Below are 19,161 nucleotides of genomic sequence, written 5' to 3' on the forward strand. Positions count from 1 at the left end.
CCCAAACTTTTACATTTCTCAACATATTGGCTTCTAGTTTATAACATACCTCAGCAGCATGGAACCCCAAACTTTTACATTTCTCAACATATTGGCTTCTAGTTTATAACATACCTCAGCAGCATGAAACCCCAAACTTTTACATTTCTCAACATATTGGCTTCTAGTTTATAACATACCTCAGCAGCATGGAACCCCAAACTTTTACATTTCTCAACATATTGACTTCTAGTTTATAACATACCTCAGCAGCATGAAACCCCAAACTTTTACATTTCTCAACATATTGGCTTCTAGTTTATAACATACCTCAGCAGCATGAAACCCCAAACTTTTACATTTCTCAACATATTGGCTTCTAGTTTATAACATACCTCAGCAGCATGAAACCCCAAACTTTAACATTTCTCAACATATTGGCTTCTAGTTTATAACATACCTCAGCAGCATGAAACCCCAAACTTTTACATTTCTGTACATATTGACTTCTAGTTTATAACATACCTCAGCAGCATGGAACCCCAAACTTTTACATTTCTCAACATATTGGCTTCTAGTTTATAACATACCTCAGCAGCATGAAACCCCAAACTTTTACATTTCTCAACATATTGGCTTCTAGTTTATAACATACCTCAGCAGCATGAAACCCCAAACTTTTACATTTCTCAAAATATTGGCTTCTAGTTTATAACATACCTCAGCAGCATGAAACCCCAAACTTTTACATTTCTGTACATATTGACTTCTAGTTTATAACATACCTCAGCAGCATGGAACCCCAAACTTTTACATTTCTCAACATATTGGCTTCTAGTTTATAACATACCTCAGCAGCATGAAACCCCAAACTTTTACATTTCTCAACATATTGGCTTCTAGTTTATAACATACCTCAGCAGCATGAAACCCCAAACTTTTACATTTCTCAACATATTGGCTTCTAGTTTATAACAAACCTCAGCAGCATGAAACCCCAAACTTTTACATTTCTCAACATATTGGCTTCTAGTTTATAACATACCTCAGCAGCATGAAACCCCAAACTTTTACATTTCTGTACATATTGACTTCTAGTTTATAACATACCTCAGCAGCATGGAACCCCAAACTTTTACATTTCTCAACATATTGGCTTCTAGTTTATAACATACCTCAGCAGCATGAAACCCCAAACTTTTACATTTCTCAACATATTGGCTTCTAGTTTATAACATACCTCAGCAGCATGAAACCCCAAACTTTTACATTTCTCAACATATTGGCTTCTAGTTTATAACATACCTCAGCAGCATGAAACCCCAAACTTTTACATTTCTCAACATATTGGCTTCTAGTTTATAACATACCTCAGAAGCATGGAACCCCAAACTTTTACATTTCTCAACATATTGGCTTCTAGTTTATAACATACCTCAGCAGCATGGAACCCCAAACTTTTACATTTCTCAACATATTGGCTTCTAGTTTATAACATACCTCAGCAGCATGAAACCCCAAACTTTTACATTTCTCAACATATTGGCTTCTAGTTTATAACATACCTCAGCAGCATGGAACCCCAAACTTTTACATTTCTCAACATATTGGCTTCTAGTTTATAACATACCTCAGAAGCATGGAACCCCAAACTTTTACATTTCTCAACATATTGGCTTCTAGTTTATAACATACCTCAGCAGCATGGAACCCCAAACTTTTACATTTCTCAACATATTGGCTTCTAGTTTATAACATACCTCAGCAGCATGAAACCCCAAACTTTTACATTTCTCAACATATTGGCTTCTAGTTTATAACATACCTCAGCAGCATGGAACCCCAAACTTTTACATTTCTCAACATATTGACTTCTAGTTTATAACATACCTCAGCAGCATGAAACCCCAAACTTTTACATTTCTCAACATATTGGCTTCTAGTTTATAACATACCTCAGCAGCATGAAACCCCAAACTTTTACATTTCTCAACATATTGGCTTCTAGTTTATAACATACCTCAGCAGCATGAAACCCCAAACTTTAACATTTCTCAACATATTGGCTTCTAGTTTATAACATACCTCAGCAGCATGAAACCCCAAACTTTTACATTTCTGTACATATTGACTTCTAGTTTATAACATACCTCAGCAGCATGGAACCCCAAACTTTTACATTTCTCAACATATTGGCTTCTAGTTTATAACATACCTCAGCAGCATGAAACCCCAAACTTTTACATTTCTCAACATATTGGCTTCTAGTTTATAACTTACCTCAGCAGCATGAAACCCCAAACTTTTACATTTCTCAACATATTGGCTTCTAGTTTATAACATACCTCAGCAGCATGAAACCCCAAACTTTTACATTTCTCAACATATTGGCTTCTAGTTTATAACATACCTCAGAAGCATGGAACCCCAAACTTTTACATTTCTCAACATATTGGCTTCTAGTTTATAACATACCTCAGCAGCATGGAACCCCAAACTTTTACATTTCTCAACATATTGGCTTCTAGTTTATAACATACCTCAGCAGCATGAAACCCCAAACTTTTACATTTCTCAACATATTGGCTTCTAGTTTATAACATACCTCAGCAGCATGGAACCCCAAACTTTTACATTTCTCAACATATTGGCTTCTAGTTTATAACATACCTCAGAAGCATGGAACCCCAAACTTTTACATTTCTCAACATATTGGCTTCTAGTTTATAACATACCTCAGCAGCATGGAACCCCAAACTTTTACATTTCTCAACATATTGGCTTCTAGTTTATAACATACCTCAGCAGCATGAAACCCCAAACTTTTACATTTCTCAACATATTGGCTTCTAGTTTATAACATACCTCAGCAGCATGGAACCCCAAACTTTTACATTTCTCAACATATTGGCTTCTAGTTTATAACATACCTCAGAAGCATGGAACCCCAAACTTTTACATTTCTCAACATATTGGCTTCTAGTTTATAACATACCTCAGCAGCATGGAACCCCAAACTTTTACATTTCTCAACATATTGGCTTCTAGTTTATAACATACCTCAGCAGCATGAAACCCCAAACTTTTACATTTCTCAACATATTGGCTTCTAGTTTATAACATACCTCAGCAGCATGGAACCCCAAACTTTTACATTTCTCAACATATTGACTTCTAGTTTATAACATACCTCAGCAGCATGAAACCCCAAACTTTTACATTTCTCAACATATTGGCTTCTAGTTTATAACATACCTCAGCAGCATGAAACCCCAAACTTTTACATTTCTCAACATATTGGCTTCTAGTTTATAACATACCTCAGCAGCATGAAACCCCAAACTTTAACATTTCTCAACATATTGGCTTCTAGTTTATAACATACCTCAGCAGCATGGAACCCCAAACTTTTACATTTCTCAACATATTGGCTTCTAGTTTATAACATACCTCAGCAGCATGAAACCCCAAACTTTTACATTTCTCAACATATTGGCTTCTAGTTTATAACATACCTCAGCAGCATGGAACCCCAAACTTTTACATTTCTCAACATATTGGCTTCTAGTTTATAACATACCTCAGAAGCATGGAACCCCAAACTTTTACATTTCTCAACATATTGGCTTCTAGTTTATAACATACCTCAGCAGCATGGAACCCCAAACTTTTACATTTCTCAACATATTGGCTTCTAGTTTATAACATACCTCAGCAGCATGAAACCCCAAACTTTTACATTTCTCAACATATTGGCTTCTAGTTTATAACATACCTCAGCAGCATGGAACCCCAAACTTTTACATTTCTCAACATATTGACTTCTAGTTTATAACATACCTCAGCAGCATGAAACCCCAAACTTTTACATTTCTCAACATATTGGCTTCTAGTTTATAACATACCTCAGCAGCATGGAACCCCAAACTTTTACATTTCTCAACATATTGGCTTCTAGTTTATAACATACCTCAGCAGCATGAAACCCCAAACTTTTACATTTCTCAACATATTGGCTTCTTGTTTTACCACTGTTATTTGTAATGTAAAATATCTTCTTCCCCTGAAATAAACATTAATATTTCTTACAACAGATAGTTATAATATACTAATGGAAATTACTAGTTTAACCTGTCACATTCTATTTCTTACAACAGATACTTATAATATACTAATGGAAATTACTAGTTTAACCTGTCACATTCTATAAGTCCAAAGTCAGGAGCCTGTATTTCAGTGGTAGTCTTTGGTTCATGTCATATTTGTATTTCTTAAATTGTTTTGTGTTGTTATATAAAATAACCAGTTTATTTTCTCCATTGAAATGTTTCATATTTTTCATGTCAGGGCCTTTTATAGCCTACTACAAAATGTATGTGGTATGGTTTTTTTTTCATTGTTGAAGGCCATATGGTTGTCTACAATTGAATACATCCACTTTATTTTAAGTTTGGTGGATAGTTGTCTAATTAGCAATCATACCACATCTCCTTATTTTCTTATTGTTATTAATGAAAAGTAAAAACACAAAAATACTGAACTCCGAGGAAAATTCAAAAAGGAAAATCAAAAATAAAAAGGCAAAATCAAAAGTCCAAACACATCAAACGAATAGATAACAACTGTAATATTCCTGACTTGGTACAGGCATTTTCTAATGTAGAAATACATTGCATTAATGTGACAACTCTCTCAGAAGCATAAGACAGCGTTTGTGCACATTTGTGTTGATCTTTATTTTTCTATTACAACAGATACATGTATTTACATACCAACTTCCTTAGAGCAGCAATAGTATCAGCACTACCGGGAATTTCTTTACTTGCTTCCCATAAAACTCCTTAAAAACAAATCATTGGTGAAAATACCTATACACACAGATTGCATTTGACTAAAGATGGAGTTTGAGTGGTTTTTTTTTTAAAGGGCAATAACGTTTAAATTAATTTATCTTAAAATGACAAAAATTAGGTGAAAAAATTTCCAGATTCTTGGTTGATGTTAATTCCAAACATGGTTATGTAAAATTGAGAATGGAAATTGGCAATGACCATGATAACTTTAAAAGAGACCAAAACCTGTCCAGGCCTCTTAACAAAAATGTATACTAGTTCAGCAAAAAACCAACATTACACTCAACTTAGAAACATACTGCTAATCAATTTTTGTTGTTTATAGCTTTACTGTTGATCATTTTTATGTTAAAGGTTTTCTAAAATAAAAAAAAACATGAATAAAACAGATTTGGGGTCAAGATTCAAATATAATAGAATTTTAAAAATTGTTTATATATTATCATGATAATGCTCAAAAATATAATATAATGTATTCATCCCAATTTTTTTAATCAAGCTACAGAATGTCAGACTTCACATATTACCACAATTGTGTGTGATAAAATAAAAACAACACAAAATCCCTATTCATATTGATTGTCATTGGGCAGGATAAACTACAAATAATGGTTAAATTGTTCTGTGAAGTACTTAATCACAATTCCCAGTGCTGATTGTCAATCATGAGAATTTAATTTTGCTGAGTAATTAATTATTTGTACAAAATAGCATTATAGTTTTCCATGCACCACTCGCTCAAATTTGGATCGGAAGTGACGACGCCCCTAAACACACAAAAGACGTTCACTGAACAGCTAAAATCAAAGTGTTTGACTAAATCAAGGATGTTTAACTAACATCTAATATACCACTGTGTATCATCGCCACCGGAAATTGGGTACTAACGAAGCGGAGAGAAACAGAAAAAAAAATAAACAAGTTAAGAATTCATTCAATTTAAAGCATTTCCACTCATTTGATGAGGTTGCCGCATAAGAAATGATTTTCTGATATATAATTATTTAAATTATTAGGCCGATAAGTACAAAATGAATACAAGATTTTGTGTAATACTCCAAAACTTGCCACTTAGTACCGGAAAATTTCGAGGTCTATCGTCTTCTCAAGATATTGAACTGTTTTTCATTATTTTTCCAGACACGATTTTAGATTATTATAGTGTGGCATCACATTTAATGAAATTTGTTGTCAAAAAGATGCATTTTAAAGAATATAGAGCATAAAAAATAAAGTCTAGGGTACGGCAACTTGCTCGTGTCGATAAATTTACTGTATGGCAACTTGTTTTCAACTGTATGGCAACTTGCTAATTTTAGAATAGTTATTTACCGCGTCCTTTCAAAGAAAATAAAGTATTAAGTTCAAATATCTAAGGTGTGGGGGGATTCTTTTTATGTTAAACTGTTTTTGTCCTTTTCAATGTTTAAATTTGTTTAAAACTGTTATTTGACTGATAAATTTTAAAAAACTGTTAACTGTTTTCGACCCACTGTCTGTAATCTGTTTTGTTAAAATTTGCAATGATGTTAACTGTTTATTTGAAATTGAGATTCTTGTTATCTGTTACTTTATACTTAAAGTGTTCACTGTTTTTGACATTATTTTCTCTGTTAACTGATCTTAACTATTATTAACAAGAATCACATTAAAATTTGCTGTCCATCTCTTACTTAACGTTGCTTCCGCAAAGGAGTGACATAAACAGCATAATTATATGTAACTGTACATGTCTTTAAAAAAATCTTCAGTGAGTTTAGTAAATCCTTGATTAAATTGAGAATGGAAATGAATGAAATGTCAAAGAAACAGAAGCCCGACCAAATAGAAGAAACAACTCAACGCAGCGAGAAAATTATGCACTAGGTGTGTCAAGTCACAGATAGGAAAAAAACTGAGAATTGACACTCATAATTTTTAAACACCCTCTTTCCTCTTTCCCTTCCTTCCTAATAAATAAGGCTTAATATTTGAGTTATGCATGTGTATATTTATGGAAAGAGAATCGTCCATAGATTTGATTTCCAACAGTAATAATGGTGAAATATAATCTCTTTTTTGTTGTTGTAACTATGGCAACAATGAGCAATTATTTGATACCAAATATTGCAAAATAGGGGGTTGAACATGTCACAAAGATCTGAAAAATTTGGTCCAAAGGAAAATTTCAATCAATAAGAGTGATACATTTCCTGAAACCATAGACATATATCTATCAAGAGGTAAAAAAAATCATATGCATTTCTGCTGTTTTTTCTCCATGAAATTGAATTAAAAAGATCGAGCGTCGAATCTCGGTTGAAAAAACAATACAAAATTTTCAAAATATATGGCGATACGGATAGGAACGCTTGGACGGTCAAACTGGACAATGGCTTATAAAACATGCTAAAAATAATCTAAATGTTCATATAAACCCACTAGAAAGGCTTTATCATTATTCAACTATCTAAAACTCAATTCAATTGTACAAAAACGCTCATATTTAGAAAATTCACCATGGCTATATAATGCGAAACTAAACTTGTATGGTATACCTGAAGCTGTCTCCTAAGTGAGCAATAAATTAACTACAAAAGGGGGTCGAAGTTCAATGTTTGTTTCTTGAAACATACAAATAAATCAAAATTTTAAAAATGAAATAAGGAAAGGCCACTTATGCAGCTGAAACCCTGGTCAGTCCTATGACGAAAATAATTCACGTGTATATGGAATGTTTGATAAGTTATATCGACCCAGAGTACCTAGATGGAATTGTGAAAAATAAGATGCCTTTTCAATTTGCAATTCGTAAAATAACTGAACAGTGTGGCCTGGTAGAAGAGGCCGAAAAAATAGGAATTGGTTCTCAAATTAAAATCAAATTTGCTAGTCTAAGAAATTCTGAATGAATCTAAAGATAGACCAAGGCTTCTTTTTATCAATTTAGATGGAGATTAAACAGTGCTTCAACTTGTGACACCTTACATGTTACTTTCTGATTTATACACTGGTTTTGATGATTTAAAATAAAAATCAGTAAACCTTCGTAATTCCTTTTAATAAAATCATGTAAGCAATGAGTCGTATGAATACCCTGACTGAGATGTAACTATAATTTGTAAGAGCTCCCGCCATTAAAAAAATGTTCGCGCCCATATTATTCACTCATTCTATCTGTTTGTTACACTTTCCTACGTCATGACGATAACCCAAGTTTTCTACGATTGATTGACACAAAACATTTACTCAACAATATACATAACCAGAAGAAGCCTCCCTTTTGGTGTTTGAAGCATTTTCGATTATTCATGACATAGTCTTTTTTCTTGGAGTCAATCACTCCGTCTGCTTTTTCAACCGTTCAATTGTCTGTCCATGTGTAATTAAAGTTGCTGTTAACTCTTATCAGCATTTAAAATTTGTTGCTAATTGTTTTTGGCAAAATCGAGGTGTTGTTAACATGTTATTTGCTATCATACCACATCTTAACTGTTTTTATCTAAAAAAAAAACAAAAAAACTAGCACCAACAAAAGATGAATGGACGGTTTATTTTAATGAACTTACAAAATTTCACCCTAATACTAGTAACAAATAAGACAACATTTACAGTCGTTAGTACTATAACGATATATATATTAATGTGTTTAGGATAATTTGGTTGAAAAAAAACACTTTTTTACAAAATCGAAAAGCGGGGCCTCCCGAACTGAATTAACGGCATATATTTAATAATATTTGATAAGTAAGACATGTTGTATGTTTGTAAGCCTGTAAAGCTTTGATATCAACAAAATATTGTCACTTGATATTATCTAAACAGTGATAAATTTCCTCTTAAAATCAAAATATATTGCAAGACGCCGTACAGACAAAAGTTGTTATTTTGCAATTCGCCGTACAACGTCCTGCAATTCGCCGTACAACAAACAAACGATGTTTTTGTCCATATTCTTCAAATAACATGTTTTTGACAACAAATTTCATTAAATATGATGCCACACTATAATAATCTAAAATCGTGTCTGGAAAAATAATGAAAAATAGTTCAATATCTTGAGAATGGGGCTACAGAGGACGACAGACCTCGAAATTTTCCGGTACTAAGTGGCAAGTTTTGGAGTGTTACACAAAATTTTGTATTTATTTTGTACTTATCGGCCTAATAATTTAAAGAATTGTATATCAGAAAATCATTTATTAAGCGGCACCCTCATCAGATGAGTGGAAATGCTTTAAATTGAACGAATTCCTAACTTGTTTACTTTTTTTTCTATTTCTCTCCGCTTCGTTAGTACCCAATTTCCGGTGGCGATGATACACAGTGTATACATCCTTGACTAAATGAGAGACATATGTCTCTGACTAAATGTAACTAGATATTTGTCTTTTGAATAAGGCCAATAATATGGCAAGCCGTTGTGGAATTTATTCCCTATTTATTAATATTAAAAAATCATTTATTAATATTAATAAATGATTTTTTAATATTAAAAAATCATTTTTTAATATTAATAAATCGAATTTTTAATATTAAATAATACGCTGATTTTTTAATATTAATAAATGAATATTTAATATTAAAAAATCATTTATTAATATTAAAAAATCATTTTTTAATATTAAATATTCAGTCTGATTTTTTAATATTAATAAATGAATTTTTAATATTAAATAATACGCTGATTTTTTAATATTAAAAAATCATTTATTAATATTAAAAAATCAACATCAATGTAACCTTAGCGTTTAATATAAGGCAAATCAATCATTATCTGTCAAACGCTTTAATGATGATTATTAGACAAGTCGGTCGGTAGAAATTTTGGAGACTAGTCTATGTTAAGTTAACTCGGACCATCTTATATCGACCCTGACAAGTATTTTAGGAAAGTTTGAACTATTTAATGATTATAAACTATTAAATATTAAATGTTTAATTAAATTTTCTTTTAATAGTTTCTGAACTTGCCAAAATAAAAGCGTTTTAGGGACAAAACAAATTGACAATGACCGATATTTGGCAAACATACCACAGTACCGTGGTTCAATATTCTGCATTGCCCCTATCAGAGCTTTGAAAAGATCTATTCATATCAATATTTAAGTTCATGAAAAAATCAAAACATAATTAATGTCACATTCAAGGATCTTCAAGTGTACCACTGACTAAATTCTCGATCAATTTATTTACTTGGGTCGACAATTCGACATAAGCGATTTGTAAGTTTTTTTTTATCATGTATACACTAGTAAGCATTAGTGAATGGAGTATTGGATATAATAATATGTCATCATATCTCCCTTTATATAGTAAATATAACTAGAACTTTCGTTCAGATCATTTCGCTTCTATCAACAAATGCTAGAATAAACCTCAACTTAGTTATAAGTAAATGAGCTGTAATGACAAATTATTCGCCAAAAGAGAAGCTGTTCATGTCCATCTCTGGAACGCGGCGTAAATTTAATTTTTACGTAAGGACTTATTGAAACCTCAATTACACACATGATTTTTTGTTAATTAGTTGCTGGTTTTCAATTAGCTTCCCACTTGGTCTTCATTCTACCTATATAAAACCGTGCCAAAGTTGGGCGTCCGTTTGGCTGTAAAGGATGTATACAGACGCAGTCAATTCAGGTCAAAATGGTGATGTTAAATCGGATGCATGACGGAGAGAGAATGCCACGCTCTCTACACGTTAAGAAACTTGCAACAACTCTTTGAGGGGTTCGTAGGCCAGTGGTCTACTGAAATTCTACATTTCTGTTCCTATCCATTAAACCCTCATTTGCCAATGCATGGGATTTCCAAATTCCCAGACCTTCGTCCTCAACGACCCCTATTGCAGGACTTAGCTTACTGTTATATTTATCATTATTTGCATTTTGTCCTGAACATGCATGAACTATTTGCCACTGGACGTTAAACAATCCACCAATCAATCAAGCTTTCTTAAATTTTGTTCGAAAGTATAAACAGAACTAACGAGGCATTGACTGTGTGTATATCATTAGTATGTGTTTGTGTAGCCAGGGTCAAGATCGTCAATATACATGTACTTTCAATTGACGTATATTAATTATTCACAATCAGAAAGAAAAAGATGTGAAAATACTGTATAAGTTATGCTGCTTAATAAAGGGCTTATATTAATAAAGAAAATGTTGTATGATAACCAATGAGACAACTCTCCATAATTGTAAAAAAGAAGATGTGGTGTAATTGCCAATGAGACAACTCGCCACAAGAGACCAAATGACACAGGACGTAACAACTATAGGTCACCGTATGGCTTTCAACAATGAGCAAAGCCCATACTGCATAGTCAGCTACCCGCACTGGACAACACATATTGTAGATATTTTTATTGCACTGGCTACATCTAAATTACAAAAACATTAGTGTTACATTGGAGACTACTAGTAGTTGCCGGAATAAATGGTTGGGTAGGGATCTGAATAATTACAAATGTAACATATTTTATAGGTCTACGGCTATCATGTTACATTGCGTTATTGTTACATTAATGCACTTCAATGTAACAATAATTTGTATACGACCGCAAAAAAAATTTGCAGTCGTATTGTGGTATCATGTCGTCGTCGTTTGCGTCGTCCGAAGACATTTAGTTTCCAGACAATAATTTTAGTTTAAGTAAATGGATCTCTATGAAACCACAAAAAGAAGGTTGTGATTGATTTTGGGGGTTATGGTCACAAGTTTAAGAATTTTAAAAGGACCTAAAAAGCGGTCCAAATAAGCATTTTTTGAGTTTCCAGACACTAACTTGTGTGTAAGTGTATAGATCTTTCTGAAATTGTACCATAAGGTTCCATACTGGAAAAGGAAGGTTGGGATGCATTTTGGCGGTTATGGCCCTAACTGTTTAGGAATTAGAGGCCAATCACGGTACAGAAACAATTCATTTCTAATACTATGTATAAATTGCTTATTTCATGACAAATATCGTAGTAGGTACTTGTTGAATTTCATCTAGTTATATCAGGTGTTTGTTGAATGTCCTAATGGTATAGTAAGTCCTTGTTGAATATCCTGCAGTATGTACTTGTTGGATATCCTATTGGTATAGAATGTTCTTGTTGAATGTCCTACATTATAGTAAGTTCTTGTTGAATGTCCTACAGAATGTTCGGTACTTGTTGAATGTCCTAATGCTATAGTAGGTTCTTGTTGAATGTCCAACAGTCTGACAGGTTCTTGTTGAATGTCCTATTGGTATAGTAGATTCTTGTTGAATGTCATACAGTATGACAGGTACTTGTTGGATATCCTATTGGTATATTAGGTTCTTGTTGAATGTCCTTCAGTATAATAGGTACTTGTTGGATGTCCTATAGTATGTTAGGTACTTGTTGGATGTCCTACAGTATGACAGGTACTTGTTGGATATCCTATTGGTATAGTATGTTCCTGTTGAATGTCCTACATTATAATAGCTACTTGTTGAAAGTCCTACAGTATGACAGGTTCTTGTTGAATGTCCTATTGGTATAGTAGGTTCTTGTTGAAGGTCATACAGTATGACAGGTACTTGTTGGTTATCCTATTGGTATATAATGTTCTTGTTGAATGTCCTACAGTATAATAGGTACTTGTTGGATGTCCTACAGTATGAGAGGTAATTGTTGGAATTCCTATTGGTATAGAAGGTTCTTGTTGAAAGTCCTACAGTATGAAAGGTACTTGTTGATTGTCCTACAGTATAGTAGGTTCTTGTTGAATGTCCTACAATATGACAGGTTCTTGTTGAATGTCCTTTTGGTATAGTAGGTTCTTGTTGAATGTCATACAGTATGACAGGTACTTGTTGGATATCCTATTGGTATAGTAGGTTCTTGTTGAATGTCCTTCAGTATAATAGGTACTTGTTGGATGTCCTACAGTATGAGAAGAGGTTCTTGTTGAATGTCCTATTGGTATAGAAGGTTCTTGTTGAATGTCCTACAGTATGACAGGTACTTGTTGGATATCTATTGGTATAGTAGGTTCTTGTTGATTGCCCTTCAGTATGACAGTTACTTGTTGAATGTCATATTGGTGTAGTAGGTTCTTGTTGAATGTCCTACAGTATGACAGGTACTTGTTGGATATCCTATTTTTATAGTAGGTTCTTGTTGAATGTCCTACAGTATGATAGGTACTTGTTGAATGTCCTACAGTATGACAGGTTCTTGTTGAATGTCCTCTTGGTATAGTAGGTTCGTATTTAATGTCCTACAGTACGATAGGTATTTTTTGTATGTCCTACACTATGACTGGTTCTTGTTGAATGTCCTATTGGTATAGTAGGTTCTAGTTGAATGTCATACAGTATGACAGGTACTTGTTGGTTATTATATTGGTATAGAATGTTCTTGTTGAATGTCCTACATTATAGTAGGTTCTTGTTGAATGTCCTACAGTATGACAGGTACTTGTTGAATGTCCTAATGGTATAGTAGGTTCTTGTTGAATGTCATACAGTATGACAGGTACTTGTTGGTTATTATATTGGTATAGAATGTTCTTGTTGAATGTCCTACATTATAGTAGGTTCTTGTTGAATGTCCTACAGTATGACAGGTACTTGTTGAATGTCCTAATGGTATAGTAGGTTCTTGTTGAATGTCCAACAGTATGATAGGTACTTGTTGAATGTCCTACAGTATGAGAGGTAATTTTTGGATATCCTATTGGTATAGAAGGTTCTTGTTGAAAGTCCTACAGTATGAAAGGTACTTGTTGATTGTCCTACAGTATAGTAGGTTCTTGTTGAATGTCCTACAATATGACAGGTTCTTGTTGAATGTCCTTTTGGTATAGTAGGTTCTTGTTGAATGTCATACAGTATGACAGGTACTTGTTGGATATCCTATTGGTATAGTAGGTTCTTGTTGAATGTCCTTCAGTATAATAGGTACTTGTTGGATGTCCTACAGTATGAGAAGAGGTTCTTGTTGAATGTCCTATTGGTATAGAAGGTTCTTGTTGAATGTCCTACAGTATGACAGGTACTTGTTGAATATCTATTGGTATAGTAGGTTCTTGTTGATTCCCCTTCAGTATGACAGTTACTTGTTGAATGTCATATTGGTGTAGTAGGTTCTTGTTGAATGTCCTACAGTATGACAGGTACTTGTTGGATATCCTATTTTTATAGTAGGTTCTTGTTGAATGTCCTACAGTATGATAGGTACTTGTTGAATGTCCTACAGTATGACAGGTTCTTGTTGAATGTCCTCTTGGTATAGTAGGTTCGTATTTAATGTCCTACAGTACGATAGGTATTTTTTGTATGTCCTACACTATGACTGGTTCTTGTTGAATGTCCTATTGGTATAGTAGGTTCTTGTTGAATGTCATACAGTATGACAGGTACTTGTTGGTTATTATATTGGTATAGAATGTTCTTGTTGAATGTCCGACATTATAGTAGGTTCTTGTTGAATGTCCTACAGTATGACAGGTACTTGTTGAATGTCCTAATGGTATAGTAGGTTCTTGTTGAATGTCCAACAGTATGATAGGTACTTGTTGAATGTCCTACAGTATGAGAGGTAATTTTTGGATATCCTATTGGTATAGAAGGTTCTTGTTGAAAGTCCTACAGTGTGAAAGGTACATGTTGATTGTCCTACAGTATAGTAGGTTCTTGTTGAATGTCCTACAGTATGACAGGTTCTTGTTGAATGTCATATTGGTATAGTAGGTTCTTGTTGAATGTCATACAGTATGACAGGTACTTGTTGGATATCCTATTGGTATAGTAGGTTCTTGTTGAATGTCCTTCAGTAAAATAGGTACTTGTTGGATGTCCTACTGTATGAGAGGTAATTGTTGGATATCCTATTGGTAAAGAAGGATCTTGTTGAAAGTCCTACAGTATGAAAGAGGTTCTTGTTGATTGTCCTACAGTATAGTAGGTTCTTGTTGAATGTCCTATAGTATGACAGGTTCTTGTTGAATGTCCTATTGGTATAGTAGGTTCTTGTTGAATGTCATACAGTATGACAGGTACTTGTTGGATATCATATTGGTATAGTAGGCTCTTGTTGAATGTCCTTCAGTATAATAGATACTTGTTGGATGTCCTACAGTATGAGAGGTACTTGTTGGATATCCTATTGGTATAGTAGATTCTTGTTGAAAGTACTACAGTATGAAAGGTACTTTTTGATTGTTCTACAGTATAGTAGGTTCTTGTTGGATGTCCTACAGTATGACAGGTTTTTGTTGAATGTCATATTGGTATAGAAGGTTCTTGTTGAATGTCCTGCAGTATGACAGGTAATTGTTAGATATCCTATTGGTATAGAAGGTTCTTGTTGAATATCCTACAGTATGACTGGTACTTGTTGGATATCATGTTGGTATAGTATGTTCTTGTTGAAAGTCCTACATTATGAAAGGTACTTGTTGAATGTCCTACAGTATAGTAGGTTCTTGTTGAATGCCCTACAGTATGACAGGTTCTTGTTGAATGTCCTATTGGTATAGAAGGTTCTTGTTGAATGTCCTACAGTATGACAGGTACTTGTTGGATATCTATTGGTATAGTAGGTTCTTGTTGATTGCCCTTCAGTATGACAGTTACTTGTTGAATGTCATATTGGTGTAGTAGGTTCTTGTTGAATGTCCTACAGTATGACAGGTACTTGTTAGATATCCTATTTGTATAGTAGGTTCTTGTTGAATGTCCTACAGTATGATAGGTACTTGTTGAATGTCCTACAGTATGACAGGTTCTTGTTGAATGTCCTCTTGGTATAGTAGGTTCGTATTTAATGTCCTACAGTACGATAGGTATTTTTTGTATGTCCTACACTATGACTGGTTCTTGTTGAATGTCCTATTGGTATAGTAGGTTCTTGTTGAATGTCATACAGTATGACAGGTACTTGTTGGTTATTATATTGGTATAGAATGTTCTTGTTGAATGTCCTACATTATAGTAGGTTCTTGTTGAATGTCCTACAGTATGACAGGTACTTGTTGAATGTCCTAATGGTATAGTAGGTTCTTGTTGAATGTCCAACAGTATGATAGGTACTTGTTGAATGTCCGACAGTATGAGAGGTAATTTTTGGATATCCTATTGGTATAGAAGGTTCTTGTTGAAAGTCCTACAGTGTGAAAGGTACATGTTGATTGTCCTACAGTATAGTAGGTTCTTGTTGAATGTCCTACAGTATGACAGGTGCTTGTTTAATGTCCTATTGGTATAGTAGGTTCTTGTTGAATGTCATACAGTATGACAGGTACTTGTTGGATATCCTTTTGGTATAGTAGGTTCTTGTTGAATGTCCTTCAGTAAAATAGGTACTTGTTGGATGTCCTACTGTATGAGAGGTAATTGTTGGATATCCTATTGGTATAGAAGGTTCTTGTTGAAAGTCCTACAGTATGAAAGGTACTTGTTGATTGTCCTATAGTATAGTAGGTTCTTGTTGAATGTCCTACAGTATGACAGGTACTTGTTGGATATCCTATTTGTATAGTAGGTTCTTGTTGAATGTCCTACAGTATGATAGGTACTTGTTGAATGTCCTACAGTATGACAGGTTCTTGTTGAATGTCCTCTTGGTATAGTAGGTTCGTATTTAATGTCCTACAGTACGATAGGTATTTTTTGTATGTCCTACACTATGACTGGTTCTTGTTGAATGTCCTATTGGTATAGTAGGTTCTTGTTGAATGTCATACAGTATGACAGGTACTTGTTGGTTATTATATTGGTATAGAATGTTCTTGTTGAATGTCCTACATTATAGTAGGTTCTTGTTGAATGTCCTACAGTATGACAGATACTTGTTGAATGTCCTAATGGTATAGTAGGTTCTTGTTGAATGTCCAACAGTATGATAGGTACTTGTTGAATGTCCGACAGTATGAGAGGTAATTTTTGGATATCCTATTGGTATAGAAGGTTCTTGTTGAAAGTCCTACAGTGTGAAAGGTACATGTTGATTGTCCTACAGTATAGTAGGTTCTTGTTGAATGTCCTACAGTATGACAGGTTCTTGTTGAATGTCCTATTGGTATAGTAGGTTCTTGTTGAATGTCATACAGTATGACAGGTACTTGTTGGATATCCTATTGGTATAGTAGGTTCTTGTTGAATGTCCTTCAGTAAAATAGGTACTTGTTGGATGTCCTACTGTATGAGAGGTAATTGTTGGATATCCTATTGGTATAGAAGGTTCTTGCTGAAAGTCCTACAGTATGAAAGGTACTTGTTGATTGTCCTACAGTATAGTAGGTTCTTGTTGAATGTCCTATAGTATGACAGGTTCTTGTTGAATGTCCTATTGTTATAGTAGGTTCTTGTTGAATGTCATACAGTATGACAGGTACTTGTTTGATATCATATTGGTATAGTAGGCTCTTGTTGAATGTCCTTCAGTATAATAGATACTTGTTGGATGTCCTACAGTATGAGAGGTACTTGTTGGATATCCTATTGGTATAGTAGATTCTTGTTGAAAGTACTACAGTATGAAAGGTACTTTTTGATTGTTCTACAGTATAGTAGGTTCTTGTTGGATGTCCTACAGTATGACAGGTTTTTGTTGAATGTCATATTGGTATAGAAGGTTCTTGTTGAATGTCCTGCAGTATGACAGGTAATTGTTAGATATCCTATTGGTATAGAAGGTTCTTGTTGAATGTCCAACAGTATGATAGGTACTTGTTGAATGTCCTTTTGGTATAGTAGGTTCTTGTTGAAAGTCCTACAGTATAAAAGGTACTTGTTGATTGTCCTACAGTATAGTAGGTTCTTGTTGATTGTCCTACAGTATAGTAGGTTCTTGTTGAATGTCCTATAGTATGACAGGTTCTTGTTGAATGTCCTATTGGTATAGTAGGTTCTTGTTGAATGTCATACAGTATGACAGGTACTTGTTGGATATCATATTGGTATAGTAGGCTCTTGTTGAATGTCCTTCAGTATAATAGATACTTGTTGGATGTCCTACAGTATGAGAGGTACTTGTTGGATATCCTATTGGTATAGTAGATTCTTGTTGAAAGTACTACAGTATGAAAGGTACTTTTTGATTGTTCTACAGTATAGTAGGTTCTTGTTGGATGTCCTACAGTATGACAGGTACTTGTTGGATATCCTATTGGTATAGTATGTTCCTGTTGAATGTCCTACATTATAATAGCTACTTGTTGAAAGTCCTACAGTATGACAGGTTCTTGTTGAATGTCCTATTGGTATAGTAGGTTCTTGTTGAAGGTCATACAGTATGACAGGTACTTGTTGGTTATCCTATTGGTATATAATGTTCTTGTTGAATGTCCTACAGTATAATAGGTACTTGTTGGATGTCCTACAGTATGAGAGGTAATTGTTGGAATTCCTATTGGTATAGAAGGTTCTTGTTGAAAGTCCTACAGTATGAAAGGTACTTGTTGATTGTCCTACAGTATAGTAGGTTCTTGTTGAATGTCCTACAATATGACAGGTTCTTGTTGAATGTCCTTTTGGTATAGTAGGTTCTTGTTGAATGTCATACAGTATGACAGGTACTTGTTGGATATCCTATTGGTATAGTAGGTTCTTGTTGAATGTCCTTCAGTATAATAGGTACTTGTTGGATGTCCTACAGTATGAGAAGAGGTTCTTGTTGAATGTCCTATTGGTATAGAAGGTTCTTGTTGAATGTCCTACAGTATGACAGGTACTTGTTGGATATCTATTGGTATAGTAGGTTCTTGTTGATTGCCCTTCAGTATGACAGTTACTTGTTGAATGTCATATTGGTGTAGTAGGTTCTTGTTGAATGTCCTACAGTATGACAGGTACTTGTTGGATATCCTATTTTTATAGTAGGTTCTTGTTGAATGTCCTACAGTATGATAGGTACTTGTTGAATGTCCTACAGTATGACAGGTTCTTGTTGAATGTCCTCTTGGTATAGTAGGTTCGTATTTAATGTCCTACAGTACGATAGGTATTTTTTGTATGTCCTACACTATGACTGGTTCTTGTTGAATGTCCTATTGGTATAGTAGGTTCTTGTTGAATGTCATACAGTATGACAGGTACTTGTTGGTTATTATATTGGTATAGAATGTTCTTGTTGAATGTCCTACATTATAGTAGGTTCTTGTTGAATGTCCTACAGTATGACAGGTACTTGTTGAATGTCCTAATGGTATAGTAGGTTCTTGTTGAATGTCATACAGTATGACAGGTACTTGTTGGTTATTATATTGGTATAGAATGTTCTTGTTGAATGTCCTACATTATAGTAGGTTCTTGTTGAATGTCCTACAGTATGACAGGTACTTGTTGAATGTCCTAATGGTATAGTAGGTTCTTGTTGAATGTCCA

At 33.9% G+C, this 19,161-nt stretch overlaps 1 protein-coding gene across 2 annotated transcripts in view; it reads right to left on the reverse strand.

The window, feature by feature from the left end:
- LOC134683369 (glycerol-3-phosphate phosphatase-like) overlaps nt 1-19,161 on the reverse strand; it is a 47,678-nt gene that overhangs the window by 13,966 nt on the left and 14,551 nt on the right. For both annotated transcript variants that reach the window (XM_063542635.1, XM_063542636.1), the window contains exons 2-3: nt 4,752-4,819; nt 3,950-4,042 (exon numbers count right to left, since the gene is read on the reverse strand). In XM_063542635.1, the coding sequence (XP_063398705.1) occupies nt 3,950-4,042; nt 4,752-4,819 (161 nt within the window). The remainder of the gene's footprint in view (nt 1-3,949; nt 4,043-4,751; nt 4,820-19,161) is intronic.

The sequence above is a fragment of the Mytilus trossulus genome, chromosome 9 (genome assembly GCF_036588685.1).
Source record: "Mytilus trossulus isolate FHL-02 chromosome 9, PNRI_Mtr1.1.1.hap1, whole genome shotgun sequence".
NCBI lineage: Eukaryota > Metazoa > Mollusca > Bivalvia > Mytilida > Mytilidae > Mytilus > Mytilus trossulus.